Source organism: Pholis gunnellus, assembly GCF_910591455.1.
Source record: "Pholis gunnellus genome assembly, chromosome: 2".
NCBI lineage: Eukaryota > Metazoa > Chordata > Actinopteri > Perciformes > Pholidae > Pholis > Pholis gunnellus.
In genome coordinates, this window is record NC_136536.1 from 6,836,098 (window position 1) to 6,847,798 (window position 11,701).

At 41.0% G+C, this 11,701-nt stretch overlaps 1 protein-coding gene and 1 pseudogene across 2 annotated transcripts; one reads left to right on the forward strand and one right to left on the reverse strand.

Annotated features, from left to right (window-relative positions):
• Positions 1 to 4,705: 4,705 nt before the first annotated feature.
• mfsd4ab (major facilitator superfamily domain containing 4Ab) lies at positions 4,706 to 7,342 on the forward strand (the record flags this gene model as incomplete). The annotated part of the gene is made up of 10 exons (XM_079173442.1): positions 4,706 to 4,935; positions 5,031 to 5,229; positions 5,338 to 5,580; positions 5,704 to 5,863; positions 6,035 to 6,150; positions 6,289 to 6,462; positions 6,565 to 6,712; positions 6,813 to 6,883; positions 7,021 to 7,141; positions 7,245 to 7,342. The coding sequence occupies 10 exons, from the start codon at positions 4,706 to 4,708 to the stop codon at positions 7,340 to 7,342; spliced, it is 1,560 nt and encodes a 519-aa protein (XP_079029568.1).
• A 668-nt stretch (positions 7,343 to 8,010) lies between these two features.
• Positions 8,011 to 10,451, reverse strand: LOC306708001 (acidic mammalian chitinase-like; annotated as a pseudogene). The gene is made up of 8 exons: positions 10,427 to 10,451; positions 10,215 to 10,218; positions 9,831 to 10,096; positions 9,440 to 9,565; positions 9,160 to 9,284; positions 8,825 to 9,010; positions 8,488 to 8,656; positions 8,011 to 8,306 (listed from the first exon to the last, which is right to left on the reverse strand). The product of its transcript is annotated as an acidic mammalian chitinase-like (transcript).
• Positions 10,452 to 11,701: the final 1,250 nt, after the last annotated feature.

The following is an 11,701-nucleotide window of genomic DNA, read 5'->3' on the forward strand; positions in this document are numbered from 1 at the left end:
AATGTGATGCGTCAGCAGTCTGAGTTTGGGGGGTTATCATTCAAAGTCACTTTTCGTTAAAGAAATTCAATAGGATGAATGATCACACCAAGAAAAACTGATAAATGTGAACCTATCCTTTAAAGGTACGGGAATATCATGGGCTTGGTTAAATATTCAACAGAGGCTTGAGCGCACTCTTGACAGGACAAGTTCACTTTTTATTGACACGTAGACAAAACCATAAAACCGTAATCACATGCCACCCTCGTGGTACGAACGCTGGTCTTCAGTCTTCACCTCAACCACCTCCATGCGACTTGTAAGCCATACAAAAAGAAATTCCTGCAGTTGAAGAACAGTGATTGTTTCTCATCAAAACATAACTGGCAAATGAAATATGAATATTAGCAGACTTGGGGGGTGGGGCTGTCCTTATTATATATTATTCTTAAGAAAACAGTGGTAAAGATGTTAGTCTGTATTAAAAATAAGATCATCGTCACTGTTTTAGCATCTTCGGATTGGTTTCTTCCTACTTTTAAACAGCAAAGAGTTAGCCTGTAGAGAATGCTCCCTTATCAGTTTCATAGAAATTATTTCACGTGAAAGTGACACTTCATTTTCTTTTTTCTCTCTCTTAAAGTCCTCGGAATAATTTGATGACTTTTTAATCTGCTCATGTACCAACCCTCACAAGTGCTTTATGTTTTAACTGCTACCACCTAGCAGCCCAGAGCCTCGAAGAATAGGACTGTTTTGCCCCGCAGCCATGTCTGTTTGCATGCCACATATCCTTGGCTCTATTTTGGGCCTGAGGAGGTGTGTCGGGGGTACACTGCAGGGCATTTCCATCCAGGGCTGCCGGGGACTGACTGGAGAAATACAGATATGTGACAGGTACATGTCTTACTGCTCCAAGAGGAGCCTGTATCATGTCAACTATAGCTAATCCCCTCACTTGTGTTAATGCATATACTGACTAAATCACGTATGCCTGTCTGACTTGACAAGTAACAATGAACAAACCTACTGTGACTTCCTCCTTCTCAAAGACCTTGAAATGTTTATTTTGCTCTCTCACGTGTTATTAAATATACACATCCACAGGCTTATGAAGAAATATAGTGGGCTTTGGAGGTATTAGCATGTAATCCATGGCATTTATTCTTTTATATTATATGGCAGCATGTGCTTTTCTCTGCAGGCTCACACAGTGTTGTGGCTTTCATTGGCTTTGCACAGACTTACTCACTGGCACATATTCAGTCCATCCTTGGTCTGCTCCCCTCCTATCTTTATGGTTATATCTCCCCTAAAAGTAGTTATTGTTATTTGTGATCAAATGGCACGATCTTACTGTTTGTCCGTAAGGCTGACACTGAAATAGACCTTCATGCTGTTCGCCCCGGCAGCCTGGAACCGATTGGAGACAGACCTGCAGTTGATCCCAGTTAGAACTTTGAAATACTTTGTGAAGGGTTTGGAGGCTAATTCAATAAGAGTTTGTAATTGCTTCCATCGCTATTTCTGTTTCCTCCTGTCTGTGTTCCTGGGCATGTGACTGTGTATTAACTATTATGTCTTTGTATATCTTGCTTGAAACACTTTGCTGCCGTCTTGGCCAGGGCTCTCTTGGAAAAGAGATTTTCCAATGAAAATGAGAGTTACCCAGTAAAATACAGATTTGATACAAAAAAAGAAGTATATGCTGGGGGAAGAGCAGAGAGAAAAATCAGATTATGATTCCTTTCACATTGTCCTGGAACTGTCTCAGGCCTCTCATCGAGAGTTGGCTAAATGTCAGCCTATAGAGATGAGACAGAGAGGTGCAAGGCAATGTCGTTTTTGTCCACTTTAAAGCCTGTGAGTGATGTCTTATCTCCTCATGTGGCTGCCATCAGCAAGCCCTGTGTATTGTGCTCGGTGTGTTTAAGAGATAGAGAGAGCAACAATCTCGTTCCACAGAGGCAAACCTGATTTATTTTGCCTTAAATTGTGGATGAATACAATACTTTTACACCATCTAGTGTTGAAACTGTGTGTAGAAAATGCTCTCCTAAAAAAATATGTTGTGTTACTTTGTTATTTCACTTCGGTGTTTGAGCGTCACTGTGCGTACTGATGTAGGTGCAGAGTTTAACACTAGAAGGCTGTTTTACCATTCATCTGCCGAAGGGGAAACATTTCTCGGAGTGCTATTGATGAAAAGTGCAATGTGCACAGCTGAAGCCTCTGGTGCATATACACATTTTCAGTGAAATGGGAAACATCTTGTGTCCAGCAGTTCAACTTTCAAGATTAACAATATTTGCATATTCTTCAAAGAGAGTGAAGGACTGGACATGAAGAATTTCCGGCAATGTTTTTTTGCGTAGCAGCACAAATTATCATTCCAAGCATAGTGTTTCTGCATTGAGCTCAACATGTCTGGAGGGTTGTGTAAAAGTGTTCAACAAAAATACAATAAATAAATCGAGTGACACATTTACTTTTATAAAAAGTGAAGCAGCTTATACTGATTCACCCACTCACTTCCTCAAGTACACAGATTTTCGAAAATGTGGGTTTTTTTAATTAGCAAACACATACAGTTCCTCTTCTTCTTCCTCTTCAATCTAGCCTGTGTAAATGATATGTTAATTCAAAAACAGATGTCCTACTTCAGTAGATTTTTAACACCACCTTGCACGCCTCTAGGATTGTGTTAGTTGACAATTACCTGGAGAAGTCATCTTGTGTTGCTATATCTCCAGAAGAGGAAGCGGATGTTAATGAATGCCTTTTGTATAAACACACATATTTCTCAGGTTTTTGTACCTGACCAGCATCTCCACCGTGCAGGGCATGTTGGCAAATCAGTTACACAGCTGAGTTTGGTAGACTGTGGGATCCTGGCATATGCTCCACTGTGTAGACAGATACACTCACAGGAAAATGTGTCACAAGTAACTTAAATACGACAGAGAATATGGATATGCATCATACTTGTGCAAGTAGCAAATGAAGTACCAAGAAAGCAACATTTATTTAAGATAATTGATTACTGAGAGAAAAAAATTGCATGCTTCAAAAAAAAAGATCATCAGAAAACACATTTGTGTCATCATCATGCAAATGTTTATTGCATATAACTCAGGGAGATTTTAATGGTGTCAGAGTATTCAACAAAATGTTTTAAGATGCCTACATTAGCAGTTTTAATAATAATACTGTATTGTGATTTCTTTAGTTTCCCTTGTTTCAACTTTGCCGGAAGCCCATGTTTGGCCATAACCGGTAGAGCTTTGCTTCTCCCATGCAATCATTAAAGGGATTAGGTATTAAGCTCTTTCTTTTATTCATCCCACTGAGGGCCAAGTAAAACAACGCATACAAAATACATTTAAAATTGAACACGGAACAATTAAGTGCAAGAATTCCAAATATCTAAATTATGCGATAGCCTTGAGATGCACAGTTCCTTCGCAGGTTGACATCCGTCCTCAAATGGGGTCAAGCTAAACATTGTAGTGTCATATTGCACATATTGTCCATCCTGAGTGGCCTTCCTGAACTTTAGACGGACCCACACACACATGCCAGCAAGAAAAAAAATTCGAGAACAAGAAGAAGCTGCACGATTGAATTTGATAACAATTATTATTGAAACCTCAAACCCGTATTCACTTCAGTTCAGACGTCAGTCTACGACACATCACCAGATGCCGTATATAAAGACAGTGTGCCAACATCCCCATGGCTATGCTAACACGTTGATGTTTAGCATCAAGTTCAAAGCCTTAGTTTAGTACATTCATTCATCCTCTGGGTACCATGAATACCTGTACCAAATTTCATGGTAGTCCATAGCTGTTAGTCAGTCTGGATCAAAGAATTGCATTGACCGACAGGTCGGCATCGGCATCCATAGAGCCACATCGCCACAGTGGCTCTAAAGAGACACTTTAGGGTAGGGACTGTGGCTAAGTCCTTACCCTCAGAGGATCGGCGGTTCGATCCCCAGCACCCCCAAAATTGCTCCCGTAGCTGTGCCTACGGTGTAGAAATGTGATAGAATCTGAATTGTAAGTTGTTTTAGATAAAATGACTGTAATGTAATGTAATGCAAGAGAGGATAAATAATTAGAAACATTGTGGGTGCATATGTAATAGACTGGATATTGGATATATTCAGCAGCATATTGAACAAAGGTCTATGAAAATAATTGAAACATAGACAAGATTGCTTGAGAAGAAAGAGGCGTGTGTTTCATCACAATAAATAATTAAATGATGTCTCAGTCACAGATGAACTCGTTATGTAATATTTAGCAATAAGTACCGCAAGATAGTCAAGGTAGAAGAGAAAAGACAACCTGTGTGTCATTGCTTCCTTGATGATACATTTTCCAGTGATATGGTTGGAAGTGCCCTGACATTTAAATGCACATTTTCTGCTAGCATTTCAACACACTCTTCTTCAATGCTAATCATTAACATAATTCAAATAGTCATATTATTGTTGGAAGAATCTCCACTTCACCCATTAACTAAAAAGGACATCCTTTTCAGTTAAGCAATCCAAAGAGGAGGGCACTAAAAGCTTTAAAAGAGATCCAGAAACTCATTTTCCTACAAAAAAAACATCCACACATCATCACACATTGAGAGTGTACTACTTGGTAGTGAGAAAATCCCCGTCAGTCTGTTTCACTGAGCTACATCTATCTTTGCTGTGGTCAAGATGTTTGTGGATGATCGGATCGTGACTCTATTCAAAAGGAATGCCCATCACACACTGACCTATTGGAGTGTTTTCTTCAGCTTTGGACTCTGCATTGCTTTCCTCGGACCCACAATTTTGGACTTGCAATGTCAAACGAAGTCCACACTTAGTCAGATTACCTGGGTATTCTTTGCCCAGCAGTTCTGCTTGTTGATTGGCAGCTCTATTGGTGGTGTTTTCAAGAGGACGTAAGTATCCCTCCCCCAGACTCTGCTTTGTGCACGAATAATCTGGAAACAATTCACTGCCATTATAACCTTGATGTCTCTTTTCTTGTTTAAAGGTTGTTCAGCTCTCTAGCTGCCTTATTTGTCTCTGCTCTCACCATCTCTGTAATATTTGCCATCATCCCTCTGTGCAATAATGTTCTCCTGCTTGCCATCGCCATGGCCGTGTCTGGGTTTGCGATGGGCATTATTGACACCATTGCTAACATCCAACTGGTGACCATCTACCAGAGGGATTCGGCTGTTTTCTTACAGGTGAAAAAGTAGTAGTACCTCACCTGTAGGAATCTGACATGATAGCATTTGCATAATAAAAAACACAGTAAGTCACATTTCTGTCTTTTGTCTTCTACATTTTCACAGGCTCTTCATTTCTTCATTGGGTTCGGAGCCCTGGTGAGCCCACTGATTGCAGATCCTTTCCTCTCCGAGACGGGCTGTGGGAATCACACAGGGAATGAGACTCAGATCATGCATCATTTCAGGAACCTGCTGAGAAACAGTCCGATTGCAGAGCACAACATAACTCAGAGCTCCCTGCCCCACGAGGGAGAGGGAGGAGAGTCAAATGTGCACTATGCTTTCTGGATCATGGCGCTTATCAATGTGAGACGTTGGACAGATTTACAGTAGTAGATGTGCAAGAGAAGAGTTACTCTTTTTTTCTTAATCTGATATTTTTTGTTAATGGTTAGTTAATGGCAAAAAATATTAATTGTGCACCCTCAGCTGCCCGTGCCCCTTACAGTCCTGTTCCTGATGTATCGGGAGCAACTTATCCCATGTTTCCCCGGCACGCCTCGTCTTCTGGACAAAGATGAACTAGCAATGGAGAACCAGCAGGGGGCCGAGGGCTCAGAAGTGGAGCAGAAGGAACATGCAGCTGGAGGTAAAGACATGGAAGAAGTGCTTTATATACAGGACTTGTATTTTAGGATGAGTCATACATCTTTTTTTTTAGCGGATTTTCAGTTTTTTTAGACCAGAAAAAAAAAATCACAATGAATGCCATTTTTGTGTGCTACAATCTGTTACTTGTGACCCTCGCGCTCTGTTACAGGTCATGGGAATATCTTTAGCTGCTGTCAGAATGATAACCTGCGCGGGCTGCCAGTATCCTTCTTTATGATTCATATCCTCGGTGGGCTGGTGCTCTTCATGACCGATGGCATTGTGGTGAGTGAGGGGTGCAGATAAATAACGTGACGTGCATTTCACTTACTATGTTCAACATAAAATGGTACGAATGCATATGAAATCCACATAAAAACTCAGAAAGCAGAGCAGATGACAGAATCTGCCTTTTCTTTCCAGGGTGCATATGCCGGCTTTGTCTACACTTACGGTGTGGCACCACCTATGTCATTGCCAAATAAGACAGCCGGTTACCTGGCCAGTATCTTTTGGGCAGCGATCACTGCCGGCCGTCTTTTGTCCATTCCGCTTTCGTACCGTTTCCAGCCTGTGAGACTGCTCATGTTCAACCTGGTAAGGCCTAGAAAACATTCAGAGTGCTGTTGTAGATGGGACATGCACAAAGAAACTTAAAGGTCAAACACCTAACTGATATTTCTCGCTCTTCTTTTTTAGGCAGGTGCCATTGTTACTGTCTTGCTGCTGCTTATTTTCTACACCAGCACCACCTTTCTTTTTGTCGGGACCTGTTTATGTGGGCTTTTCCTCAGTAGCATATTCCCCTGTATGCTCGCCTATACTGAAGACATCCTTGATTATCAGGGTATAATGATGTGTTTACAGCACAATAATTACAACACAAAAATTGAATCAAAGTTCAAAGCAAGGAGAGGAAATAAACCGTGCATTCTTTTTTTTTGCAGGATGTGCAACGTCAGTGCTGGTGACAAGTGCAGGGATGGGAGAGATGGTGATGCAGGTTCTGGTTGGCTCAGTAAGTCTGATGAGTATCTCCATTATTGTAGAAAAATAGTGTGCGCAGTTGAGAAATAGGTTTATAATTGCAAAAACAAGTCCAGCAGAGACTTTGGATTTGTGTTGAGCAGTTTCTTGTCGCTGTCTCATCCCCAGATTATCCAGACTGAAGGCAGCTACAGCTTCCTGCTGTGCGGAATGATAATCGCCTGCTTTGGTTTTATCTTCTTCATTGGTCTCCTGCTGTTCCATCGAATGCACAGAAATTACCTCACAGGTGCAGTATCAGCCAGCGCCCTCACACACTGCTGTCTATGGTTTGTTTTTCATTCATTTCACACTCGTCATCCCCCACTCATACTCCCTCTGCATCCCCACAGGAACGACGAAAAAGACAGCCATGGTGGAGGAACCAGCAGCAACAGAGCAGAATGGATCTGCAAAAACAGAGCAGAAAGCTGAGCCAGAGAGCAGCTGAGAGGGGAAGCAGCTGTGTTTTGTCCTTCAGTGGCTACTCTAGGAGATGAAGTATTACAACAATTTATCTCCAAAGATGTTTTACCAAAGCCTACCAAAAAAAAAAAATGTTATTGTTATTGTGCTGGTTATAGTTCAAACTCTTTGATTTCTTTTTCTGTCAATCTGTTCATCAAATTGTGGATTGTTGTGTTTTATAAGGATTATGATTACCTGTAGCATACTTTTAAATACTTTTTTTCAGTTCCAATTGTTTTCTGTTTGTCGTTTTAATTGTAATCTTTTGTTTTCATATTGTTGTGTGTTTGCATATCTTTTGGCATATGTACATGGATTACTATATAATATGTGTATTAAACAATTATACTGATATGGTGAACATAGTGTGGGTTTGACCGATACAGAGACAGTTCTGACACCGCATTTTATAAGTAACAACAAAGAAAACATTGTGGATACATACGACACACATGCAATGATTCAAATGTTTATTTTCTTTGCTTTCAGAATTAACTAGTCAAGAGGACAGCCTAAGGTTTTACACTGTTAAACATCCAATGCAGAGGGAAGGACTTTGTACTGAAAGAAATTGGCCTCTGAGAATGAAAAACAAATTTAAAAAAGAGTCATCCAGTCTTTGAACAGTTAAGTCAATCTATAACTTCAGCTTTAGGCCCAGTTGCAACAAGAACAGGAGGTGTCAAAGACCAGACCAGCAGCACGGTTCTCAAAGTAGGTCTTGCCGTTGCTGCAGTTGTAGAATTGGTTCTTGTTTGTTGGGTCGGGGTACATGCCACTGGTCTTTCCAGCGCAGAACCCGCTGTTCATGCCGCTGGTGCCCGAGTTCCCACCAGAGGAGCAGCCGCCACTGGAGCCTCCTCCAGAGCTGCCTCCGGTTGTCCCGCTCACTCCTGCAATTGGAGGAAGGGGAGTGGCAGCCAAAAACCTAGCAGAACTTGTGATAACTGCAGCAGGACCCGACATACAGAAAACAGGGGATCAAATAGTCATATTTTAACACATTTGCTCCTGTCACATTTTGCATTGGCACAGAGGGAAAACGTTCACATTTTATAATATTTCATCTCAACAGTTTATGCAGACTGGGGAAAATGTTTAGCTCAGAGCTAATTAACTGCAGCAAACAGATTGGCCTGTCAAACAGTAAAACAAGTATTCTGTGCAGCTCTGTTACCTTGATCTGGAAGCTCTTCATCTTGTCATAGCCCACCCTCTGGTTTCCCTTTTGGGGCTATGGCACATCCTGGGCCTGGTTCCAAACCTCAGTAGCTCCATCTTTCAAAAAGCCGCAGATCTGTAATTTCACAAAGCAGTGCATTAATGACAGCCTAGAGTGTTTAACACTGTGAAAAACCAACCTGCTCTGTTATCAAGCATACAGAAGAATATTAACTAACACTGAACCGCCATCAACATTCAAGCTTATTCTCTATGACTTTATTGCAATAATAAGAAAGCGCACCTCAAAGTAAGCGAGCTCTCCAGCCTCTTGTGTGTATTTTCCAGGAGTTCCAGCACGGGCAACGGAGGCTCCAACACCATGGTTAGCAGAGTTCTTAAGAGTGAATGTGTTGCCATATGTAGGGAAACCAACAATCAGCTTCTCAGCCGGGGCTCCCTGGCTCTTCCAGTCGTTCATGGCATAGTCCTGGGACAAAGAAAAGGGAGATATACGTGGCTCTGGAACTGGAAAAATGTATATTTGCAGATAAAGCTGGCAGACTGCGGGTGTATTCTTACACGCTCTTACAAGCCCAGTTTTGGTGAATTTAGCTGTGAGGATGTTCAAGTACTCACCACATTGAACTAGATGAAACCACCCTGGTCCTCTGGGCCTTTAAACAAGGGGACTGCACTCGCCAGTCATGGGGTCCCAGGAGCCATGGAAGTCGTACGTCATGACGTTGATCATGTCCAGGGCCCTGGGTGTGGACAACACAGAGGCGACATTAACAAGGTTACATTGATGATTTAAATTAAAAAGGTTGAGAATTGGAGTTGTTCCGTTCTACTGTGACTCATTAATGTTGCTGTGGATCAGATTGGACACACCACAAATATTGCTTTAAGTGCTCACTGGCCAAGCTTGGGAATCTGATAAGCAGAATCAATGTTGCTCTTTCCAGCCGACCACAGCAGCAGACATCAGAAGACGAGCCTTGTTGCTCTGCTTGGCCTCACTCTCAAAGGCGGCTCTCATCTCCTGTTGAATGTCAACAGATATAAAATATTTAGTATCAACTGAACTCCACAATTCAGAATCCGTGATTTGTAAAATGGTCAGGTTGTCAGTTTTATGCTTTTATGTATATGTTATGCAGCACGGGGCACAGTGGAAACCCCACAGGGATTTATCCTGGCCCAAAACATTTGACACAAGCTTGAGCAGTTCGATGTGCTATCAGGTATGGAATTATTCAAATTGCATTGGGGAAAAAAATAAACCTGAAACTGAGCAATTAACCAACCTCCAGGAAAACAGTGTAGTACTGCTTGTCCTGAGGGGATCCTCCTCTGTTGGCTGGATACTCCCAGTCAATGTCAAGCCCATCAAACTTATACTTCCTCAGGAATGAAATGACCGAGGTGATGAAAGTCTGACGGTTGGTAGGGCTCAAAACCATTTGTGAAAATGCATGGGTCGATGTCATTGGGCATAAATATGGTTGGAGGTGGTCTGTACTGTGCCCAGTTTGTGAAGTAGCATGACAGTATGACAGTATGAAGGATGAGCCTTTGGTTTAAAATAAGTTTATTATTAACGACCAAACACCTACGGTAACGCAATTTATGACCGAAAAAAAAAGGAAATTAAACATGCACACTGTATCCCATATTCATAGACGGCTTACCGAGCTGCACGTGCAGCAGCAGGGCCAGAGCTGTAAGATTAAAAGTCACATGTTATCTTTGAGTAAAAAGACATTTTATAATAGTGCTAAAAATGTCCCTCTCCAACTGGCTGCAATATACTGTTTGTACAAATCCTGAAACTAGCAATTACAAGGAGACCATGTGCACATACTACAGAAAAATGTTTCAAAATACAGCAGCACTGACTTACCCGTCACAAACAGTACTTTGCCCATACCTTGTACAAGGAGGTCATCTAACAGGTGTACTCGCTTTTATACACTCCAAGTTTGCTCAAACTTAACCAAATTGGGACATCTGCCAAAAAGGTTTTTATTTACAAAAGATTGTTTCAGAGGAGATTATCAATTGTGCTCACTTAAGGAGTAATATGTAATTACTTATCACACTTCCAGGCATGATCTCCACAGGCCCACTTTCTCCTTGTGTGAAGGACTCATTTATCCAAAACAAGCATAATCCAAAAAAGCAAATACAATGCAGATAGAAAATAAGGTTACGGCTTGTTTTAAAAGTTGCACAAACACCAAAAGAACATTGAAGAATTTGTCACAAATGCTTGGTTGGGATGTAGATAATTACATTTCACCAATTATGCCCAACTTGACAATACATATTCTTATCTCATATCAGAGAGAAACACATTTTGATGTTTTTAGGGGATTATCTATGCATGCACAGCTAAACAAGAGGAAAGACAGATGTTTATTAATTTGACTACAGTGCTTGAATATATGATATCTTATCAAATATGCCTTTCATGTCACGCAGTAAATTTCCCGTCTCCGTTCAGCGGTGACATAAAGCATTAGAAGTCAACTCGCTTAAACAACGGGGCAAAATTGCCTCCGTAAAACTACTTAGACTGCAGATATGTGATGATAAATATGTTTGACAACTCTAATCACGCTGAAAAGAGGATCGTGATATGTCATGAAGAGGGATTTGCATTGTAATCAAAAGCATTCACATAGAAAATGGAGAACTTATCTAATCATTTCAATGCCATTATAATGCAGCCTTCTTTATCTTTAACAGTTTATGTAATATTTAAAAAAGATTTGCTGGTGTCAGCGGGAAAACACCTTGGCTGAGCCGAAGCTTGGAGCCAGAAGTAATGCCATTTGTTTTTCCAAAACAAACATAGCGTGTCAAAAATAAAAAATGCGTCGAACAAATGTTGTGGGGACCGAGGGTGGTTCATTTACCGACTGATTTTCTCACTTAAAGTGAAAAACAATCCAATTTAAGTTTTAACCAAGGTCACTTCATCGTCTTAGGAAAGTTTAGCGCTTAAGATATTTTCCCCGAGGTGCAAATCAAAGTCTAATCTGTCACATATCATGAATGTACTTGAATTATACATCTGCTGTGATGAAAAGAATGCTGTCACTGTGACCTCATTAAGTAGCAGCCTGAAAATTCACAAACGTAAAATGAGTTTCAGAATAAGTGGTTTGTTTCA